Source organism: Podarcis melisellensis (genome assembly GCF_964234715.1).
Source record: "Podarcis melisellensis genome assembly, chromosome: 5".
Lineage (NCBI taxonomy): Eukaryota > Metazoa > Chordata > Lepidosauria > Squamata > Lacertidae > Podarcis > Podarcis melisellensis.
Window position 1 is genome coordinate 36051666 of NC_138537.1, and position 23494 is coordinate 36075159.

Consider the following 23494-nt stretch of genomic DNA (forward strand, 5'->3'; position numbering starts at 1 on the left):
GGGCAAATATACCTCTAATGTTGCTTTCTCTAAACTTTAGAATGATGTTTTCAAACAGTAAGTCATTAAAATGTATATAGGTTATCTGTACTTCCTGTAGGGCTGCAATGTTTAATCAGTTAATTGGTTAGTTGAAAAAAACAACAACTAGAGAAATGCTGTCAAGTAACCAAATACAGTCGTACCTTGGAAGTCGAGCAGCCTAGTTTTCGAACGTTTTGGCTCCTGAACAATCGAAACCCGGAAGTGACTGTTCCGGTTTTTGAACGTTGTTTTGGAAGCTGAACATCGGACGGGACTTCCACAGCTTCTGATTGGCTGCAGGAGAGCAGCCAATCAGAAGCCGTGCTTTGTTTTTTGAATGTTTTGGAAGTCGAACGGACTTCCAGAATGGATTCCGTTCGACTTCCAAGGTACGACTGTAGTACCTTTTTATTTTTAACAGAAATACTTATAAAAGCTGCAGGTGGCAAACATCTTAAAAAGTATTCTCCCTTTCCTTTAAAATAGGAGGTAATTAATGTTTTATTTTTTTTAAGATTCCTGCTTTGCTACTCACACATTTCTTCCAGAAGTGGAAGAAAATATGCTTCTTGCTTTTACCAGAATTCATTACAATTAATCAGTTAATATTTATTTGTAATCAGTTACTGCTCTGACTTTCTGGTTTTCATGTAGGTAACAATTCAACAGGGCAGTTGTAAGCTGCATCTTATTAAATCTACTGGAGAGACATTTGAGAGAAATGGAATCAAAGGAGCTCTTAAGTTGTATTTGCTGTTATGAGTTTGCATTAAAATAGAAAGAAAGATAATGCTAAGCAAGTATCATCATTCAGTAAATCCTCACCAGTGCCAGTAACAAAGAAATACCTTTCCTGCTGTAAGCCAGAGTGCCTTTTAAGTAGCTCAGAAGAACGTCATATCAAGTAACCTTTCATCTTGGCTCTTTGCTGGTTGAGATGGGAGGAGTGGAATGGAATTACTAAAAGGTGTGTAGCCTGGAGGGACAAGCTGCTCCTTTGTTAACAGGAAAACTGAGGCTGCAGTCCTGTTATAAACTCCCATTGAGCTCAGTGGGACTGACTTCAGAGTAGACGTGCCTAGATTGCACTTCAGTTGCACTCTTAACAAATGCTAAGTTGAACACAGAATTTAATTGTATTTTAGTCATGACATTTCTTATTTGGGGACATTTTAAGGCGCTTAAATCTGTCCAACTCCTTTAGACAGCGAATAAACAAAATCTGATATGTTTATGACAGTGAAGCTTCTGGCATATATGGAATTAGGTGGTGTGGTGGGATGGAATGATCAGTGAACTAAATGGTTTATAGTCCGGCTTCTGTGGAAAGAAGTGAGAATAGATTGGAGTTAAAGCTGCATGTGGGTCAGTCCAAAGGGCAGGGAGGCAGAACTGTGTGGTTAACTAGAAGGACTTGGGCAAAACTATAAATAGGGCCTAAAGTCAAGAGGGATGAAGCAGAAGTTGCAGGCAAGGTGGGTTGATTAATGGATTTAAACCAGTGCAGTTTAAAATTAATAAATAAAATAAAATAAAGTCTTATGGTTACTGGCATACTACAGCAAGTGTTTTTCATCCAATGAAGTTGAATTGCCTCTGTTTACTAGGTAGAATGTAACTACTCACATTTGAGAAATGATCAAATTAGTTCTTCATTTACATAGAAATGCTCCTTTAATCCAATGACCTGATTCATGCTTCACATTAAACCATAGTTAAAATAAGCTGTGGTTTAATGTGAGTGAGCAAAATGCTGGTGCACACTGCAGAATAATAGGCAATTAGCTTAATCCCCATTTCTGTTGTGCTGCTGAGAAATGTCATCTGGATTCAGGCTCATGGTTGGTTTTTCTCCAGACAAACCAGAACAGAAGCCAATGTTTGGTCTTTGGTTTAAAGTTTGTAGTTTGGAGGAAACAAATTGCAAACCTAAGTCGCATGATTCAACAAGCCAGACCATAGCTTATTTTCCAGGAGTGTAACAGGAAGAGGGGAGGAGCAGAGCAGTTGCAATTTTTGCTGTGTGGGACAGCATGCAGCTCATCCACATTAAACCATAGCTGAAAAGGTAGTTTTTAATGTGATATGTGAACCAATTCAATGTACTGATTCAGTTTAGAGAGTTACTGCAAGTTAACATGCTTATATTAACTTACTATTTATGAGAAACCTACATAGTTAAATGTGATTTGAAATCTTTTTTCTTTTTTTCTTTTTATGAAATCATTATTTTTGTCCTTATTGTAGGTAAAGGGAGTTTGTAGGGCTGTGGAGTCTGGGTCAGGGGGGCTATAGTTTTGCTACATCAAGACCCTGACAGGGGAAATATGCCAGTTGTTGGCATCTATTGTTATTGATGGCAGGGGGGTTTCAGAGTGCTGAATTTCATGCACATTGATTTGAACTTGCCTGGTAACTATTTGGTTGCAGGAATTAAGTCACCTTTCTAATCAAAATAGTCTTGTTTGATAAGTAGTAATTATTTGTGCACCTGTGACTTCCATTAGGCAGTTTAATGAAATAATGAGCCCCACGACAGCAAGGGAGATTCTATATTTGAAACAAACATTTTAGAATAGTGACTCAAATGCTGGAAACGGCTTTCAAATTACCTGTTTGAAACAATTAAATATATATACACATTTATTTTGCATCCAGCCTGAAGTTCATTTAGCAAGGTAATTTTTTTAAAGAAAACAAAAGAATAAGAAGATTTCATGCGCTATGTTAATTGGGTGACATAGCACCTTTCCTTGTTGGAGGGGTCATGTTACATCCACCCAAAACAAAGCACTGGAAAACCATCATCAAGCAAATAGAAAGAGACTTCATTGCAAGCCATTTCCTAGGCTCTTTTCAGTTCTACTGAGTCTACTGCCTTATTACATTTTTGCTGCAGAATGATCAAAGTTGTGTGTTTCTACTCACTGCTGTTTTGCAGAATTAGATTGCAGGTATGAAGTGCTGCAGTGAGAAATACCTCTATTGCCAAAAAATGTGGTACGCAAATTTTGTATCGTGTCAATAATCTCTTTGGGAGGTTACAACATACAGAATAAAATCTAGATTCTGTTCAGTGTGTGTGTGTTGTGCGATGCGTCTTTAAAGTTGATGCTTTTGTGGTGCTGGAAGAACACAAAGGCATTTTCTTCTCTTTCTGTGGTTTTGTGGGCAGTGATGTTAGTATGAAAATGGCATTCTATATTAAGGTGCCACCAGGAAAATAATGTTAAAATTTCAGAAGTGTAGGTGGAAGGGCTAGTGAGTCAAGATGAAAGGGAAAAAAATCAGCTTCAGCTTTGCTCAGTTGGCAGCAAAAGGCACAGAAATTTAAGCGCAGAACGGATTTGACAGTAGTAGATGTGAGGGCATGTGACAGAGGCTAGAATAAGTACAGTATCGTTGATTAGAAACTAGAACTGTTAGTCACAGAGATCTCTCTCCCACCCCTATCCTGCTCTGCCCAAGTATTTTTCTTATGTGCAAGGTAAAGGTAACCCTGCCCGTACGGGCCAGTCGTGTCCGCCTCTAGGGTTGTATGCTCATCTCGCTTAAGAGGCCGGGAGCCGGCGCCGTCTGAAGACACTTCTGGGTCACGTGGCCAGCGTGACGAAGCTGCAGCTGGTGAGCCAGCACCAGCGCCACACACGGAAATGCCGTTTACCTTCCCGCTAGAAAGCGGTACCTATTTATCTACTTGCACTTAGGGGTGCTTTCGAACTGCTAGGTGGGCAGGAGCTGGGACCGAATGACGGGAGCTCACCCTGCCGCGGGGATTCGAACTGCCGACCTTACGATCAGCAAGTCCTAGGCACTGAGTCCTAGGCACCTAGGTTTTACCCACAGCGCCACTTTTTGCAGGTGTACTATCTGCAGTGCTTTTTTCGATTTCTGAATTTCCAAGATGCCCCAGATTCCTTCAGAGGTCCCTGATTTGGTTTAAGATGCCTTAGGAAGATACTACTTGCCTGAATCTGTCTGAAACACCATGCTTCTGTTCAGGATTCATTTGAATCTGTTGCACATTTCTAATAAGATCTCTTTCCCATATAGAGAATATTAACAATGTGTGCAAGACTTGGAATTCAAGAAGAGTAAACAAGGTGTAACATGCTTTTGCTATCTCTACTGACTCTGTGTTTTATTTAATTGCAGTGCATTGACTAGCCATTAAGTATCATGTCTGACAACGGAGAACTCGAAGATAAGCCACCAGCTCCACCTGTTCGGATGAGCAGCACTATCTTCAGTTCAGGAGGGAAAGATCCATTATCTGCTAATCATAGCTTGAAACCCCTGCCCTCTGTTCCAGAAGAGAAAAAGCCTAGGAACAAAATCATCTCTATTTTCTCTGGCACTGAAAAAGGTAAGATGCTGCATTGTGTGGGTTCAAGACATTCTTCCCTTTGCAACTCCATTGTTCCATATGCATACTTTTAGCTAGGAAACACATGAGTTACAGAACAGTGCCACATGGATCTCATTTCAGTGATTGCACTGGCACACAAAAAAGTAGCAACCAGCTTCACTGTTACTCAGCTGGGCAAATGCAGTGGGACTCCTTGGGTTTGTGTTCTTTTTCTTTCGGTCCCTCTCCCTAGGAGTGGGGAAAATAATCCGATTGAGTACAGTGGTACCTCGCAAGACGAATGCCTCGCAAGACAAAAAACGTGCAAGACGAAAGAGTTTTCCGTTTTTTGAGTCATTCCGCAAGACGAATTTCCCTATGGGCTTGCTTCGCAAGACGAAACGTCTTGTGAGTTCTTGCGAGTTTGTTTCCTTTTTCATAAAGCCGCTAAGCCGTTAATAGCCGCTAAGCCGCTAATAGCCGCTAAGCCACTAAGCCGCTAATAGCCGTGCTTCGCAAGATGAAAAACCCGCAAGACGAAGAGACTCGCAGAACGGATTAATTTCGTCTTGCGAGGCACCACTGTACATGAGGTTTTCTCTCTGTCACTCTTCCTGCTAGGAAGAGATTGGCCAAAAGCAGGCCATTCCAGCCAGGGTAGATCCAAATAGAGTCCTGTGACAGAGGTCTACCTGGAGGCAGCACATTGGAGCTATGTTTTCTCTTCCTCTCCCTTCTCTGGGAGGCAGAGAGAAACAGACTGGTATGTAGCCTATGAAATGGAGAATCGCCCTCCTTTTTACGAGGGAATGGGAATTACAACGCAACTGAACATACCGTACACTCTTGTCTAGTTGACTGGAGGCAATCCTCCCTGGATTCATCTTTGTTAAATTTAATACCTGAAGTCAGACTATAGGCCCATCTAGCGCAGTATTTCCTACTGTCACGAGTGCAATCCTAATCCCACTCGTCTAGGAGCAAGCCCTGTTGAATTTAACAGGACTCACCTCCGAGTAGACATGGTTAGGATTGTCCTGTAAATTTCACTAAGCCCACTTTTGACTAAAATTAGTAGAGCTGTGTTACAGACTTGTGCAGCTTTAATGTTTTGAAAGTTTGGAGGATTTGAGAAAATTAGGCAAATGTTTTGGAGAAAATGGCCGGGGGAAATGAAAATGCTTACATCGTAATCTTCGTTATAGTCTTTAACTGCCCACCTAATTGTAAGCTTAGACGTGAGGTGAAAAATATAGGTTGCAAATGTACTTAGCTCACACAAGTACAATGTTATAGAGCCAACATGCAGAAACTAGTTTCAAATGGTCATTTTCCAGTTTGAATTGCAAACACAAAGATGCAGGAAAATCTAGGTAAAATGCCTTCACCCTACCAAGCAAGAAATGCAGACCCAAAAAAGCAGGCAGCCCCTTCCTGCAAATAACCAAATGCCCTCAATTAAAATAAAAAAATTGAGAGAGGCTGGGGGGCTTAGTGAGTGCCAGGATGGGTGTTTGAGTTTCCTTCTTACATGACTTAGCTGAAATTTGTTACATGTCTGTTTCAAGACATCCTGGTTACTAGAATCATGGGGCATATTTGTGCACCTAAGAGTTATGTTTAAAGAATATTTGCTGGCTAGGTTTACTAAATTTTAAAAGAGCTGTTTTACAGCTGTTTTCCTAGGCTGACTATTCTGTTGTTCTTGTAGGGAGTAGGAAAAAGGAAAAAGAAAGGCCTGAAATCTCTCCCCCATCAGACTTTGAACATACCATTCATGTTGGCTTTGATGCAGTTACAGGAGAATTCACTGTAAGTATGCCAAGCTTCTCTCTGTTCAGTGTGTACTAACTTATGGTTGATCAGAAATATAATATTTTCTTTTTAAGCACTGTTGTTACCAGTGTATTTCATCACCGAAAAACATTCTCAATACATATTTCTCCTGTTGCACCAATAGGAAAGCTGTAGAAAACTGAAATAAGGAAATGGGGTAAATTTAACTTAAAATAGATGTTATATTGCAAAATACTGTTTCTCAGTATAACAACAAACTGGACCGCTTTATGAAATTATGCTGACTTGTTTCATTGTATTTTCTGTAGGATGTTGAAATAGTGATTTTGTCGTGTGTCTATATGAATTATTTAAACTTGTGGGTGTTATACTTTAGATGTAATTTTATATTCTTTTCCTAGGGAATGCCAGAGCAGTGGGCTCGGCTGCTACAGACGTCAAATATAACCAAGCTAGAACAGAAGAAGAATCCTCAGGCTGTCCTTGATGTGCTGAAGTTCTATGATTCTAAAGACACAGCAAGACAGAAATATTTGAGTTTTTCTGCTACAGGTAATCTTTAGAATACTGTGGGAAAATTCAGGGGGAGCCTCAGATTGTTCTTGAGAAGCGTTAAAGAATTTGCTTCTAAAATGAAGAAGCAGTTTGCAGTGAAACTCTTCAATGTATAGTGCTTTGGAGAAATGGCAGTGTGGGGCACCAGCTTTCAGTAAGCCAAAATTCTAATGATGGATAAGATCCATTGCTGCCCCTTTAGTTTAAATAGTTAAAAGAAGTTTATTTGAAGTACTTGATCATGAAAGAATAAATAATATGCATTCATTTTCTTAAACATTTTTGAGTCTACGATCCCTATCTTTGTATTCTTAGGTTTTTTGTTTTTTGTAGAAAGTTAAACTGAGTTATACACAATTGATTCTCAAAGGATGGAGGTTTAGAAGAAGGGCTGTAAAAAACTTGCAGGAATCATTGTATATATTGATACGTTGTCATTAATAGTAGAGTGGGGAATTGTAGTGAGCCTTTGTACAAAATTGAGGGGGAAGGGTCTTGAAATTCTAAAGCTCATTAACTAAGCTTTCAGGCAGACATAGTTGGATACAACCCTAAGTCATTCTCAAAGTTAACCCATAAAAATCAGGGCAGTTAGTCAAGTTTACGCATTTCACTCTGCTCTGAGTGTGTTGAGTTGGATAGAACCCATATGCTACTTGATACTTTCAGGTATTCTCTGTATTTGATGAGGACAGATTTTCAGAATAGTTGGAATATTCTCACATTACTAATGAATTTGATATCACACAGTTTTAACATAGGCTCACAAAAGTACTGCGAACTAACATCAAATGTGAACATGTAAATTAAAAAAACAGACAAATAAGGCGTATAATACCAAAATGAGATGAAGACTTGGCCTCCCTTAATTTGGAGTTTGAATTCACATTAGTTAAGGGTCAACAAGTTTGGGTTTACCTACACATATACAACTTTGTTTTTCCAGAATATCCTTAGTTTTGATGTAACAGTTTTGGTATTGACTTTCTGTTTATGTAGAGGCACCAATTATATCCACATTTATCTAGAAAGCTAGGTTTTTAAAAAAGTGAACCTATTCTACTGAGAGCATGAAAGAAGAATAGAGTTCTTAACTCACATTTCAATCTCTCCTATAGAAAGACCCCAATACTTTTCATTTATCATTGTTACTCCTATTGTAAAATGCCTTAAAATTTTATGGTGTTTCTGTTGGTTAAATTTTCAAATTACTCTTTTTTTAGACAAAGATGGATTCCCCTCAGGAGCACCAGCAGTAAGTGTGCTTTATTACATTCCTTACATTTCTCAGAAGTATTCACACTGCTCTATTTCAGTTCTTGATGTGAATCAAGCCTAGTGAGATGCAGTAGCTTTCAAGCTTTGCTTTTTCAACTATTGTCTGGTTGGAGGTATGAGTCACCAGAGAGCTTCACCTGACTTTTTTTAAAAAATAAAATTAAAGCTGGCTACATCAGTAGAATGGATTCTTTCTTGGTTCACTCCTGTAATTTATGACGTCACTTGTCACGTGGTTTGAGAAGTTCAGAGGCTGCTGTTGTATCAAAACCAAAGTTCCATATATCCACTGTCTTGCTTGCCAATAGCAAGACCCCCCCCCCACCCGGTCCAGTGTGCACCAGAACATTGCTTCTCCTTTCCTTCCTCATTTTGACCATCGAGAGGTTATTTTCTGTCCTTTTGAGTTCGGCTTCTTTGGCCAGTGCTTTTGCTGGCTCCGTGTGCTGTTGTTACTGCCTCCTGCAAAAGCCCATAGGGAAGGGGGAGAGATTATATCCTTTATTCACTCCACAGAGAAGTTGGGGAGTGGGTGGAGGGAGTTCAAAGGCAGTAGCAGTGAGGAGCTGCTTGAAATGCTCTTATCAGGATAGACTAACTGTGGCTATAGGGCTGCATTCAACTCCTAGCCTAATTTTAAAAGGCCTCTGCAAGCAATCAGTTCAGACCCCTGGCAAGAGTGATCTGCCTCTCTCCTAGCAGTCTGTTGTACAAAGTAGAAAAGAGAGAAGTGGTGGCTTTGGCCCCACCTACTGCAGGTATTCCACCCTCAATAGATTAGTTCAGAGGCAATGCAACTCTCAACAGAAAAAATAGTTTCCCACTCCATACTATTCTGATCTTATAGTTTTGTATACTTCCTTATAGTGAACTTTCTAAATGTTCTATAGAAGGGCTTAATTTCTTTTACTTCTTTCTTTTCTTTTTTTAAAAAACCCCTCAAAACTTCTAGCCCAATGCAAAAGGGTCAGAGCCTGCAGCACCTGAAGAGGAAGATGATGACGAAGTGGCACCTCCAGTTATCGCCCCACGACCAGATCATACAAAATCAGTGAGTCGTTTTATTTCACCTAATAGTTTCTGTCCATAACTTACCAGTCTGCAGATACCTGCCTCTTGTTGTTCAGTGCTTCCACTCTCGTTCCATCTCTTATCGATACTCCCCACTTCAGTTTCCTATTAGAGCGGGCGACTGGCTTTTACTTTGAAACAGCATTACTTGTGCAGTGAGAGCTTGGCTTAAATAGTTGTTTCTGAGTTTGAAAAGAATGCTTTAGTAGTTGTATACAAGGGAATGTTACTGTAATTTCCAAAATTGTTTAGGAAAGTTCTTATCTACCATACTCCATTTAGAGCTTAGTTCTATAAAGGATTCATACAACTGTATGCTACTGTAATATACAGTAGTCAGTTGGGTCAGTTGTTGTAACTAAGTCCCTAATGCTACAAAAACCTATAGCTATTCATATCAGCCTATAGGCTGTAGTAGCTGTGGAGCCACATTGACTAAAAGGATAGCCATAAATCTTGCATGAGAGATGTTAAGTATTTGTGGCAGTTTCAACTTGAAAAGAGATTTGTTAACAGTAATATAATGGCTTTATAATTATGACATTTCCTTGCAGATTTATACGCGATCCGTAATAGATCCCATCCCAGCACCTTCTGGTGACACGGGTGACACAGTTGCTAAATCAGCAGATAAGCAGAAGAAGAAAGTTAAGATGTCAGATGAAGAAATCACGGAAAAGCTGCGTAAGTTGAAATTCTAAGTCAGCACTTTACTAGGGGTATGATTAGCCCAAAGTCATATGTACTGAGTATTCTGTATGGTGAATCAGCCATTGACCCTTCTAGTCACACACTGTATTTAACCTTATTTTGACAACTTTTCACCCCTTTGTAGGAATTGTGAGCAGATTCTCTTGAAAAGAGGCATTGTGTGAATGGTGTGAGCATTGTTATTGCTAGCTAGCAATCCAGGAGCTGAGGAAATGCTGAAGCAGGAACTTATAGCTGATGCATTGTTAAGGAGCATATCCTGTGTTTGCACTGTTCTCACATTATTTTTCACAGGAAGCAAACACTTTTGTATGAATAGACCTATATAGGTACAGCTCTTCCTATCTAAGATAGGGACAAGATATGACAGTGTTTTAGAAAGTAATAAAAAAGTGGCTGTCTGTACTACGTTGAAAACTGCTTTTACTATCCAAAATACTCATACAGTATTATGTTGTCTTTTGAAAGTGTGAGTATTTAATGGAAAAACTTTTATCAATATTTTGTTACACTATGTTTGGTAGCTGCTTAGAGCAGTGTCTTGAGATGATCATGAAGAGTCTTCGTCTGTTTAAAATGATAACTTGCGTGAAGTGGTTTGATTTGTGAGAATAGTTGTGGGATTTTATAGAAGTTTCAGCATTTCAATAATCTTCTAGGCATGTATATGTTGCTCATACTAATTCCATTGTCATCAGTATAGTAAGCAAAAACTGACTTCCGAATGCTCGTAATTACACCTGCTAATCATAATGAAGCAATATATGCCATGAGTTATATGTACAATTTAGGTTCTTGTAAAGGTTTAGATCACTGCTACATCATTGAAGAAGATAAAATGGTGTGGATCTTAACTTTCCTTCTGTGAACGGAACACTTTGCATTCATGGAACAAGGTTTTCCTGCTTCCTCCTTCCTTCTGTTGCCTCCTGTACCCTCCTGAAAGTTTGCTCCTGAGGTTTGGCGTGTCCTTGAAATATGATGTGGGATATGGGATGGCTCGGGAGGCATCAGGTTGAAAAGGGAGTTGATGAAAGTCCTCACCCCCCTTTAATTGAACAGAGGAACAACTTAGGAACTGAATCAGTGTTTTATTGATTGAAATGTTATGTATTAGCTTTCCAACGAAAGTCAATAGTGCATCTTAGTTGGTTTATAATACTCCACATGGAATTTTCTTTTTAGGAACTATTGTGAGTATAGGAGATCCCAAGAAAAAATATACAAGATATGAAAAAATAGGACAGGGGTGAGTACTGACTATGAAATGAGTTAGTGGAAGTACCGTTTTCTTTGTCTTATTTGGCATTTGGTTTCTGTTTACAAAACCAGAAGTATCAACAATAGATTAGTATACATAATAACAACAACCAGATGCAAACCTCCAGCAGAAGTGGAAATTTTGAAACAATTATTTTGAGTGCTTTGCTACTTACCCTTTACTTTATGGGATGAGGAGGAACATTTGAAAAAGAATTCCAGTCAGCTTGCCATTTATTTGTTGTCTATCTTTGGACTGTTACTGGGGCAATGAAGTATGGAATTAACTTATCTTAAGCATCAGTTATCTGACTAGTAGTCTGTATCTAGATAATATTGCAAACTGCTCCGTTAAAAGGAAGGTCTTGCTTTTCCTATTCCTTATTTTACAGTGGAACCTCAGGTCGCGGACATAATCCGTGTCGGAGGCACGTCCGCAACCTGCAGCGTTCATATCCTGAAGTGCCGCGTCTGCACTGGTGCTGGTGTGATTTGGCACTTCTGCGCACGCACAAAGTGCAATTTAGTGCTTCTGTGCATGCGCAAGCGGCGAAACCCAGAAGTAACCTGTTCCGGTACTTCCGGGTTTCCTGTGGTCCATAACCCGAAAACACATAACGTAAAGCGTCTGTAACATGAGGTATGACTGTATAGGCATTGATCTTATTCTTATTTTTTTAACCTAGAACTGGAATAAAAACAAAGTACAGTGGAAGTTAGTGCAGCCTCTTTACCTGTTCATGCACGTATGCATTAGAGATGTGAATGTTAATAGAATTGTGTATTTTCTTTTCATAGGGCTTCGGGTACAGTTTTCATTGCCATTGATGTAGCAACAGGACAGGAGGTAGGAACAATATACCTTCTACCACCTTTGAATTTTCTTCTTAGAGTGGTCAAATCAAATGTTACTGTGCTTTGGTTTGGTTGGGCTTTTTTAAAAAAAAGACTCATCTCCCAATAGTGAATTCCTCATAGCTGTGTGCAGAAGTAATTGCTTTGTACTGTAGAATCAGATGATAAATTTTAAAAAAACATTTTGCAAAAATCAAATACATGGAATTGGTTCTAAATCAGCCTTTGGCAACCAAGTGGCTTCCATATCTTCTGAACTACAACTCACATCATCCCTGAATGCTGTCTAGGACTGATGGGGTTATGGTCCATAACATCTGGAGGGCACCACATTTGGGAAGGCTGTTCAAAATTCCAAAAGGAAGTTAAGTTGTTAATTAAACTCTCCTATGTTTTTATCATAGAAAGCTGCTTCTGTTTAAAGAGTTAAATTATAATTTATAATTTGTTATGCTGCCTTCATTTGTGACTACGATGTTTGTGAGAGCTGCCCCTTTCCCAAGTTTGTGGGAGAGCTAGCGCTTTCTTTTTCTTTTGCAATAGAGCCTTATCTGTCACTGTTAGTCCATAATTAGTAAGAACTGAAATAATGACTTTTAAAATGTGGAAAACTGAGTTTCTTGAAAATAAATGTGAATCAAAATTGGTGTCAACTACTGTAGACCCCATTTTTGGGGTGAGAAAAAATGGACACACACCACTATACCTCTTTTTTGGCTGCCTGGTGCCCTTGTTTCAGATTCCAACTATAAGAGCTAATTTTAGTACTGGGCCCATTACACATCATAGATACTTCCTTTCTTCCAAATATTACACTTCCAACCACAGCATTACATATTATCAGGCTTAATTGTGTAGTCTTGTTGCTGCTGTTTTTATTTCATTCTTCTGAATGCAATAAAACTACCTTATGTTCACCCCTGCACATTCTTGGCTCTTGTAGTTTCAGACTTTGTTGTTAGTGAACATTTCTTTTGCTGCCAAAATGTCCTGCCAACTTTTGTCTGTGAGGATTATGTTAGTTCCTTGGATCAGTTGATCTGTCAACGGCAACCAAATGGTTGTCTCAGGAAAAGGAGTGTAAAGAAACTACCCATTTGCCTTTTTATTGTAACATTAGAAAATGTTAATACTACAATTGTCTTTCTTTGAATATAAACTTCTGTTGAATCCCTTTTTACCCTTTTAGGTTGCTATTAAACAGATAAATCTTCAGAAACAACCCAAGAAGGAGTTAATTATCAATGAGATCCTGGTAATGAAAGAGCTGAAGAACCCAAACATAGTCAACTTTTTGGACAGGTAACAAAACACATGCTATAGCAGCTAGAAAGTTTGGATGTGAAAACCCAAGTACAACACCTTACTAGGTTGTGAAGTTCACATCCTTGGACAAATCGCTTTTGCCTTTTTTCTATCTCTTGCAAATTTTTAGAGACCAGGGTGCTTCTCTGAGTCTTTGGAAGAAGGGTGGGATAAATATGCAATACATAGTAGACTAGCCTCTCTCCTGAGGTACAGTTCACATTGAAATATCTGATACTTCTGTAATATAGCCTGAAATAACTCCTTATTCCCAGTATCATTTGTTGTCATAAGTCAGGTTATCAGTTCAGCCTCTTAAGAATTCCATATAATAGAGGCATTTTATATATTAATAACTTCATGGATGTACCAGACCTATATTTTGTAGACAAGGGAAGTGTCTGATACAAGACTGATGTTCCTGGAAACATGCACACAGACCTTCCTGCTGCAAATATTGCTTCAATTTTGGATCTTTTCCATATACAGTGGAACCTTGGTTGGCAAACACTTTGGAAGTCGAACATTTCGGCTTTTGAACGCTGGCAACCCGGAAGTGAATGCTTCCATTTTCAAACATGCCTTGGAAGTCTAACTGCTTCTGAGGCGTGTTTCTCCATTTGTTAAATGGATTTTACCAACCGGCAATGGAGCCTCGGTTGTTGAATGTTTCAGAGGTCAAACGGTCTTCTGGAACGGATTACATTCGACAACTGAGGTGTCACTGTATATTTTTTCTGGTCTTTCCAACTATTCTGCATTTTGTTTTTCATCATTTTGTTTTTGGTTTGGATAGCCTGATACCTTCAAGTGAAGGGCTGATTATAAATAGTTTCAATAAATATTTTTGTATATTTTCTGTGATGTAAATCACATTGAGATTGTGTTGTACATGGTGATACATAAAGTTGTAATAATAATAGTAATAATTATTTTGTCTCAATAATTTGTTATGTTTGAACTTAATCAATTTCTGCCTTCAGTTTCCTAATGGAAGACGAATTGTTTGTCATAATGGAATATCTGGCTGGTGGATCCCTCACAGATGTTGTTACGGAGACTTGCATGGATGAGGCACAGATTGCCGCTGTCTGTCGAGAGGTAGGTGATTGATTGAAGAAAGAGGAAATTTGCTTCCCTTAGCTAATTGACTTTTATTATAATTGCATTTACATTACTGAGGCAGGTTCATCAAGGCTGGGAGTTGGAAGCCTGTCGCCCAGCATTTGGGTTTGAGCCTTGTGAAGTAGCAGTGGCCATGCAAGGCTTTTCATCTTCTGAGATACAAACCACAACATTTTAAGAGTACACACTATCTAGTTTTCACTGAGGTGGCATCCCTGTATCTAGTCTGTACCAGTTCAGACCATGGGAGGGCTTACATAATGAAATGCTCTTCACAGAAGAAAAAGATTTGAACACATATATAACAGTGTTGGAGAAGAGCAGCTGCTGATCCGCTTGTAGGGATTTAACTCATACTGGATGCAGTAGCACTCTCCATAAAAACAGAGGTTAGTAGTTTGATGATGATTCTGGTGGAGGCAGCTATGGTTAGGTTACTGTTGCGAGATTAATGAACTGCAAAAACTACGGAGAAGGTTCAGCAGAGATTTCAGCTGGCGATTAGTTCTTTCATCTTTTTAAAGAAGAGAATGACTAAGCAAAGTCTGGCAAATGGCACAATTGACAAAAGTTAACCAAGTGTATTGGATAAAGAGAAGGAAGACAGCATAAATCAAGTTTTGAGATAGAGGGTGCTTCATTGCACATTATTTTATAGACCACTGGAAAGGCACCGTATTTTTCTGTACTATGAACATGCTTCCTTCTGAAGTAAGCATATGAAAGACCTTTCACTGAAAGACAGTGGATTGACCTTAATTATGTCAATGTTTATTAACGGTTTTGTTTGATGTTTTTAGCTGGAAACTCTTTTGATATTAAAAAAGAGTGAAGATTTATATCATGGACATATTGTGTGTATTAAACTTGTTAAGATTGTAAATATGGAACATGATTTTTAAAATTGCTAGACTATACAAATCATTTGTTACCTGGTGAGTAAAAAATAGTTTGAGGTTACTAAACTGTCTCTAGCCAATGTGAATTTTGAACATGTCTAGACAATATCCCTTCCATTGTTTCCTTACAGTGTTTGCAGGCATTGGAATTCCTACATGCCAATCAGGTTATCCACAGAGATATTAAAAGTGACAATGTACTATTGGGAATGGATGGATCAGTTAAACTGAGTAAGTGCATGTCAGTTACTTCCAAACATGAAATATGTGGCTGAACAGTTGGGTGGTGTTACTTTGCACATACGTTTTGCAGCAAAATTCACTGGTATGATTTTTAGTGTAATAGCTGCAGTGCCAAATATAATTCTGGGCTCAACAAATCTTTGCCACTAGAGTGGCTATGTGGCTGAGAAGACAGGGGGAATATATTATTTGGAAGCCACATAAATATTTTTGCATGTATAGATCAGATTGCAGTATAAAGTACGTTATAAGCCAACTTCATAACCCATGGTTTGAAATTGGCTTGTTTTGAAACTGACACAATGGACTGATTCACACATAATGTTAAACCATGGTTTAGTGCCACATGCATGAGCTTACACACGCCTTACTCCACCCAATGCCCACAATATGGTTTTGGAAGTATTTAATTGCATTTTCATGGACTCCTGGGTTCTTGTGTCATTTAGATAAGAGTAAAGGCTGTGGATGCTATGGCAGAGTACCTGTTTGCCTTTAAACTAAACAACAGATTCCATTTATAAATGTAAAGCAGCTTACCATTACAGTCTGCATTGTTTAGCACATGGGTAGGCAAACTAAGGCCCTGGGGCCGGATCCGGCCCAATCGCCTTCTAAATCCGGCCCGCGGACGTCTGGGAATCAGCGTGTTTTTACATGAGTAGAATGTGTCCATATATAGCCTGGCCCCCCCACAAGGTCTGAGGGACAGTGGACCGGCTCCCTGCTGAAAAAGCTTGTTGACCCCTGGTTTTGCACACACTCTGCAAGTTTGCATTTTTTTAAACCAGCAGATGGCAGTCTTGATTAGACTAACCTTGAAATTGTTCAGTTGGCCAGAGTCCTCAGTAGCATTCTTCTCTTCCGCTTCAGTTTAAAATTAGATTTGAGTACAAAAGCTAAGGCTCAAGGTTGGGATAATTAAGAAACCAGAAGTACAGAATATTAAATACTGCAACAGCTGCCTTGAGTAATTTTAACTCGTGCGCTGCAATAATAGATTAGTAAAACAAATATGCTGTATCATAGATTTATGAGCTTAGTCAATAACTCCACAGATTCCATTAAAATTGTGTCTTATAAGTTTAAAACTTCACTGAGGGTGGGGGCTTGCACTAAAATGAGATCCTTTTTTCACAAGTCCCATGTCTTTTGCGATAGTTGATCATTTGAGCTCTGAATTCCTTCACTGCATCGTGTTGCAGCAGCAGCAGAAAGAACATGGCTGGGCTGAATGTGCAATAGTGTGAGGTATAAATAAGATGGTAAATCTATGAAGTGGTAGAATGAGCCAAACCATTTCTCACTGCAGGTGTGTGCGGAGGTTACGTTTGTGAGTGTCCCCCTTCGTGAAGGTTCCTGCCAAGTACAAAACTAGCACACATGGAGTGGTCTGGGCTAGAACTTGTCTTCTAGCTTGTTGCTACTGTGTCTTTAATGTATTAGGCTTTAAAAGAAAAAAATGCAGGGGGTTATTTCAAATATGGAATCTGCTACCCACAATTTAAAGTAGTACAGTCCACTCTACCACCTCATTCTGCTACATGTGTTTTAATAAGTGGTAGAATGAACTGCACCACTGTTGGTGGTGGATTCCGTTGCTAAAAGGATGCCTTCAGTGGGGGGGGTGTGTGTTTAAGGAGCATCGTGTGGGCACTGAGACACCTGTAGCTTTTTCTGGAAGCATAATTGGATAACAGGGATACACCCAAAGTGTAGAACTTACTACTAATTTAACTTTCCAATAACTGCACTCTTTTCTTCTTTTTTTGTAGCTGATTTTGGTTTCTGTGCACAGATTACTCCAGAACAGAGCAAACGTAGTACTATGGTTGGAACACCTTATTGGATGGCTCCTGAAGTGGTCACACGAAAGGCCTATGGCCCCAAAGTGGATATCTGGTCCCTGGGTATCATGGCTATTGAAATGGTCGAAGGCGAGCCCCCATATCTCAATGAAAACCCTTTGAGGGTAAGGCATAAGTTTTCAAGATACTCTCGATTCCCTGGAACATAGCAAAACACAGTAAAAACCCACAAATTTTGAATGATTTTTCAGGTCCTTTTCAGTTCTGATTTAAACCACATTTTTGTTTTTCATAATGCCAATGTTTGTTTGTTCGTTCTTGCAGGCATTATATTTAATAGCAACAAACGGCACTCCAGAATTGCAGAACCCAGAGAAATTGTCCCCAATATTTCGTGACTTTCTAAATAGTTGTTTGGAAATGGATGTAGAGAAAAGAGGGTCAGCCAAAGAACTGTTACAGGTAAAGCTGCTGGTATCTTGCAAATGGCATCAGTTGTAGGCAGTGCTTTCTGTTGACAAGTCAAGCTACTGTAAAGGAAGACTGATATATGATGAACAAATTCAGGAAAAAAAATGAGATAGAACGGGGAACATAAAGGTAAAAAAGAATGGTCGAATTCCACATTATGTTAATACAGTGGTTCTGTCAGCACAAGCATTCTCTCTTTGCCAGGTGGAAGAGTCTCCCTTCTCCCTGCCCTGCTGCATTGTTCTGGGGGTTCTCCTGACTCTTATAGATTACATTGGGAGAAGGGAAGGAGTCCTGTTGGGCCAGCAGGAGGCTTTTAACTGGCTTCTGTTAGTGCACCGGGATAGCTGAATCCAACCTAGTATCTTTGCACATCTTAAAATTTTATTAGTAGATTTATATGACCACTCATCAATGCATGTTCCCTGGACAACTTTAAAAAAGTAGTAGTAGTAGTAGTAGTAGTAGTAGTAGTAAAAGAAAGTAGTAGTAGTAGTAATGATAATAATAATTGCAAATGATTGACTAAGGATTCAGCTAAGTTTTACTCAGAGTAGACCTGTTGAAGGCAATGACCATTGGTAAGTTAATTTTAATAGCTCTACTCTGAGTAAGACTTAGCTGAATACCACCCACTAATACTGATCATATTTCAGTATGACCTAAGCACAGTGGTAACCTATCTCCCGGGTCATCTCTCCTTTGCATTGTTTGCTAAGTGTATGACTCAAAATGCTGCTGCTGGAGTTTCCTTTTAAGTGTTCTTTCATTAAAAGGTTGTTTCTTTTCTTTTCTGATAGCATCCTTTCCTGAAACTGGCCAAACCTTTGTCAAGCTTGACGCCGTTGATCCTAGCAGCCAAAGAAGCAATGAAGAGTAACCGTTAGCATTGCTGCTGTGGCCTTCATCATTTTTGTTTTATTTTTGTTTTTAAAGTTTTTCATAATATATAAATTGTTGCTCTTGTTAGGGAGGTTGAACGTCTGCAAAAGGGAAAAAAAAATCTCTCACCTGGAAGACACAAGAGAAGAAAAAATGGTGGTGGTAGTAGTGAACTCTTCTGGAAGAAGTTGTGAACTGAATCACTGGCCTTTTCACCACTTTTGCAGACAACTCCGATGTATTTTCCTATGCCTGGGAGGTGTTTTTTTTAATGACTTTGCTGTACCAGATCCCATTCATTGTGCTCTGTTGGGCACTTTCAATACTTGAACAACAGATTCAAGCTTTTGGAGGGAGGCATAACTTTGATCTGCTGACCTCCCCCCCCCTTCCATTTGTCAGTCATTCAAAATATTGCAACATCTGAGTTACTAAAAGGCAGATATGGTAGAAATGTGAAAATTCCTTTTATTCACCTATCTCTTAGCATACAATTTAGCTATAACTGTATTGTAGCATTAACCACCCAGCTACCTAAGAACTGTAGTTTTTTTCCAATGACTGTTCTTTAAGACAGAAGAACATGAGTAGAGGGGAAGAAGAAGGTTCAGCAACGTCTGATACATAATTTTGTTGCATGGACTTTTTAACATAAGGGAAAGATGCCTCTGAATTTAGGAGATTGAATACATGTGGGGAAGAGGATAAAAGTGTTGCTTTTCTTTTCTTGGTTAATGCTCAAACCATCCCTGGTGGGCTCGGGGAGAGAACTCCATCCCTGTGACTTGTCTTCCATTCCTTCCTTGCCTGTGTAGGCTTGTTGGTAACATTTTAAAGGGATGTCTTGAAAGTGTGTGGTTTTATAGCAAAGTGTTGTATCCATGTTCTGACTTGGGCTTTGGGCTTTATGCTGGTGCCTTCTGAATTTTTAAATTGCTCTTCTTTGTCTTAAGTACCTTTTGTATATGTTGTACATTTCCCCTCCAAAGCAACTTTGGAGCTGTCAGGATTAAGTATTAGAGCTCTCTTCCTTTTTATATGTATAAAAATGTATATCTTCACCATTTCTACTAACAAAGACCCAGAAGATTTTCAAAAATAGAAGATCCAAGACTTTTTGTATAATTCAGCCAACTGAATCTTCTGAACACCAAAAGTGCTATTCTGTGGAGACAAACAATTGGAGATGGCAAAGTAGTCTAGATTCAACATTATTTGAATTGGCTTGTGAGTGGCTGCAGAACCTTGCCTTCTCATGGTTCTCTTGAAAGACTTGCCAACTGTTATGGCTGAAGACAAACACAAGATAAAGTGCCTCCCTAAATGAAAAAGTAATTGGAGCTGTAGAGGAATTGAAGTTCTGGTTGAGGTGGTCAGGTGCACCGTGGGGATTCTTCAGTCACATCAGCCTTCTACAAGCACTGTGTTTTATGTGCAGCTCTTTATCAAGAATTGCCAAGTGATGTGCCAAACAGTAACATAACAGACTTACTAATTTGGTGCTATAGCTTTGTCGCATTCCTACATGGTATTCTTGGGAGAACGTTTTAAAACCCTAGCTTAAGAGGCAGTCTTTAATGCCTTTAATGCCTGATGGTCAATGAAAAGCCTGTTTCTTACCTGTGAACAATATTAATATGTGTTGACATAAGGGCTTAATTTCTGCTGGGTTTTATGAACAGGTTTGCAAAATTCTGGGTTCTGAGTCATTGCATCACAAAGGGCTCCATTCCCTCAGATCTTGGAGCTTCTTGCACCCTGCTCTGTACCAACAAATGCCTTATTAATGTTGATGAAAGCAGTGCCATACTCCAGTCCTGTGTCCTATGAGAAGTATTAATTTGAAAACTGTAACAAAGCAGCCCAGTTGCTTTCAGAGCATTTTGAATGTGTTTTGGTTTAGTCCAAGAAATGTGGTGTCCTGGTCTGAGTGGTATTTTAGGTGGTGTTCTTCCTCTGGCCATAACTTGCAATACAGTTACTATAAAGTATAGAATAGCCATGCTCTTAAATTTGGTTTATGTGAGTCAAACAAAGAGATTTAAAGTATTCTCTACAGTTACCTTTTCTTACCTTTGAGCTGTCGTCTGTTGCTGGCAATGGAATATGTGGAACCCATGACTCCTGCTGTGCGATAAGTGTATGTTGGTGTTTTTATGGTAGCAATTAAAGGTAACACTTCTGAAATAAACAAAAAGCATAATTTACTGATTTTCAATGTGATTAAAAATTATCTTAGATGAGTAGTTGACTGCCTCATCATGAGGGTTCTCAAATCCTCCTTTAAAAGTTGCTTACAATTTGGGTTGGCTCAGGACTTGCTGAAGCAGGACCCACTGGCAACTCTTGTGCCAGTCATGATCATGAGTACTATCACAGCATGTCTGCATGGGTGCTCTTACGTATAGCAGCTTTGGACTACGGCAGTGCGTTCATCTAATTTCCCTGTCCACTATTGCAATAAAGGGTTAGGGATAGAAGCAGACATAAACTGAATGGGAACTCTGTGTTTAATGAGAGCCATCAGGAAGTTCCTGATTATTGTACAGCGATGCATGTGGTTAGTATGGTACAAGGACTGAACATGTATTGCCAATGTCTTAAAGCTTGGTGTAGAAGTGGGAAAGTGGCAGTCTTTTTCTCCCTGTGCCCTCTAATGTTTGGTTTGAATGTTCAAGATTGTATCTTCTGGGCACGGAAATATAGCTTATGAGCACAGGAGTAAGAACACTCAGCATAAGATTGCATAGGTTATTGACTCCTAACTGCTCTTCCTGCTAAAGATGCCTTAACCAAATATCCAGGCACCAGTGTGAATAAATATTGATCGATTCACATAGTTACTCATGGCTTACTCACACAGTCATCTTAGATTAGATGTTAAGCTGTTCAAACAGTATCCTGAATACTCCAGCATCGTACCAGATCCCAGTTCAATGCATTGCTGTTTTGTAGAGTTTGAAATGGTCGTAGCTGAGCATGTATTGAAGTGTTCAGGGCAACCACTTCATAGCTTCAATATTCAGTCTGGGCTTACAAAAAATGCCCCCCCCCCAAGTTCTTGGCTGAATCAGTCTTTGAGTGTTGGGCATGTTTGCAATGGCACATTATGGTTATTGGTGTGAATCTACAAGGAGGAGAGAAGGGTATCTCATTCCATGAAAGCAGGCTTACCTGGAATGAGGAGTTCCCAATTCTGCCCCCCCCCCGGCAAAAAAATCCAGTTGAAATAGACACGACTACTTACCACAAATAAGTTTAGCATTTGCTGGTTTGAACGGAGACATTAACAACTTGAGAATATAACTGATTAACTTAAGCAATCACCATATGTGTTCTCTGGAGTAGTTTGGAGTAAATTAAACTCTGCTGTTAAGAGTTACAGAATTTCTTTGTCTTCGTAGCTGGAATTAAGTACATCTTCTTGAAATTGTTTCCTTCTCTTTGTTCCCTTTCTCTCACTTCATCAGATGGAAATGAAAGTAGTGCAAGCTTTCAGTTTTTTTCTCCCTGTCTTCAGATTTTGTTGCCTTTTGTTTAATTTAATCCCATTCTGTTATTTAATTGTTACTGCAATATTAACTACTGTATTTGACTATGTTTAATGACTTTGTTCTTTCAGGGCTAGAAATAAACATTTCTAAAATGCTTGATGGTTCTCATTCTCTCTCCCACCCTCCCCCAATAGAGAGGCTTACTTGAGTTAATAGGGACAATTTTTGTTTCGTACTATATAGTGTGATGGTTCATTTGATGTAGACTTGCAGCTTAGTTATCATTTGTCTTCAAAGCTTTTGTAACACCCAGCGAGCAGCTGCATCTTTTCCTTTCTGAGCACTGTTTTCAAAACAATTCTGTAAAAACAGCCGTGAACATTTCGCTCCATGTTTTTTGTGCTGTTTAGGTTTGTTATACAAGTTGATGGATCAAATTGGTTCTTAGGCATCTGTATAAAAAGCCCTTAATGGGTACTTTATGGAGATGAATTTTAGCCATCTGTTTGGCGACTTAGATATTTTGCAGATGTGCTTAAAATTAGAACTTGATTACAGTGTTTTGTGCATGATCCTATTGTTAAGGTTCACAGAGTCAACCACACACCTTTGCCTCTGGATACTGTCAGTTTTGTTAAGAATCAGGAGTGTCCATTGTATCTAGTACCCTGGGACCAGCTCAAGATGTCAGAAAAGATAAAACACCATGTGATTACCCCAGGCCTGCTTAGACTTTTGTCCTCTTTCTGGATTTACACTGGATAGGTCTGCAAACCAACACCAGTTAGTGGTACCTCGGGTTACATACGCTTCTGGTTACATACGCTTACAGACGGTTACAGACTCCACTAACCCAGAAATAGTGCTTCAGGTTAAGAACTTTGCTTCAGGATGAGAACAGAAATCATGCACTGGCGGCGCAGCGGCAGCAGGAGGCCCCATTAGCTAAAGTGGTGCTTCAGGTTAAGAACAGTTTCAGGTTAAGAACGGACCTCCGGAACGAATTAAGTACTTAACCTGAGGTACCACTGTACTTGATTCATAATTGAGTGTGCAGAGATTATACAGTTGGATATGGCTCCTACAGTGTTGATCCTCAGAAATAAATTGAACAAGCCTGCCCAGAGTGCATTTGCCTTCCCAATGAGGAATCTGTTTATATTTAATAAAATGATTCCACCACAAGTAACTTCAGTTAAAATATAAACTCACTGGGTTGTATCCAATGCTAATCCTACTTACAGTAGCCCCACTGAAATCGTTGAACATGACTAAGGACCCGCTTTAGATACAACCCTTCATTGCCTGTGTCAGTCATGTGATACATGGAGTTACTGCCATTCTTTTACCAAAATGCCAAGGGACACC

The 23494-nt window shown here is 39.3% G+C and overlaps 1 protein-coding gene across 2 annotated transcripts in view; it reads left to right on the forward strand.

Annotated features, from left to right (window-relative positions):
- PAK2 (p21 (RAC1) activated kinase 2) overlaps nucleotides 1-22280 on the forward strand; it is a 44882-nt gene extending 22602 nt beyond the window's left edge. For both annotated transcript variants that reach the window (XM_081910469.1, XM_081910468.1), the window contains 14 exons: nucleotides 4180-4390; nucleotides 6084-6184; nucleotides 6571-6721; nucleotides 7948-7979; nucleotides 8955-9053; nucleotides 9628-9757; nucleotides 10970-11033; nucleotides 11843-11891; nucleotides 13089-13201; nucleotides 14188-14305; nucleotides 15360-15459; nucleotides 17247-17443; nucleotides 17604-17741; nucleotides 18551-22280. In XM_081910469.1, coding sequence (XP_081766595.1) covers nucleotides 4204-4390; nucleotides 6084-6184; nucleotides 6571-6721; nucleotides 7948-7979; nucleotides 8955-9053; nucleotides 9628-9757; nucleotides 10970-11033; nucleotides 11843-11891; nucleotides 13089-13201; nucleotides 14188-14305; nucleotides 15360-15459; nucleotides 17247-17443; nucleotides 17604-17741; nucleotides 18551-18637 — 1566 coding nt within the window. In that variant the 5' untranslated portion in view covers nucleotides 4180-4203 and the 3' untranslated portion in view covers nucleotides 18638-22280. The remainder of the gene's footprint in view (nucleotides 1-4179; nucleotides 4391-6083; nucleotides 6185-6570; nucleotides 6722-7947; nucleotides 7980-8954; nucleotides 9054-9627; nucleotides 9758-10969; nucleotides 11034-11842; nucleotides 11892-13088; nucleotides 13202-14187; nucleotides 14306-15359; nucleotides 15460-17246; nucleotides 17444-17603; nucleotides 17742-18550) is intronic.
- The last annotated feature ends 1214 nt before the right edge of the window (nucleotides 22281-23494 follow it).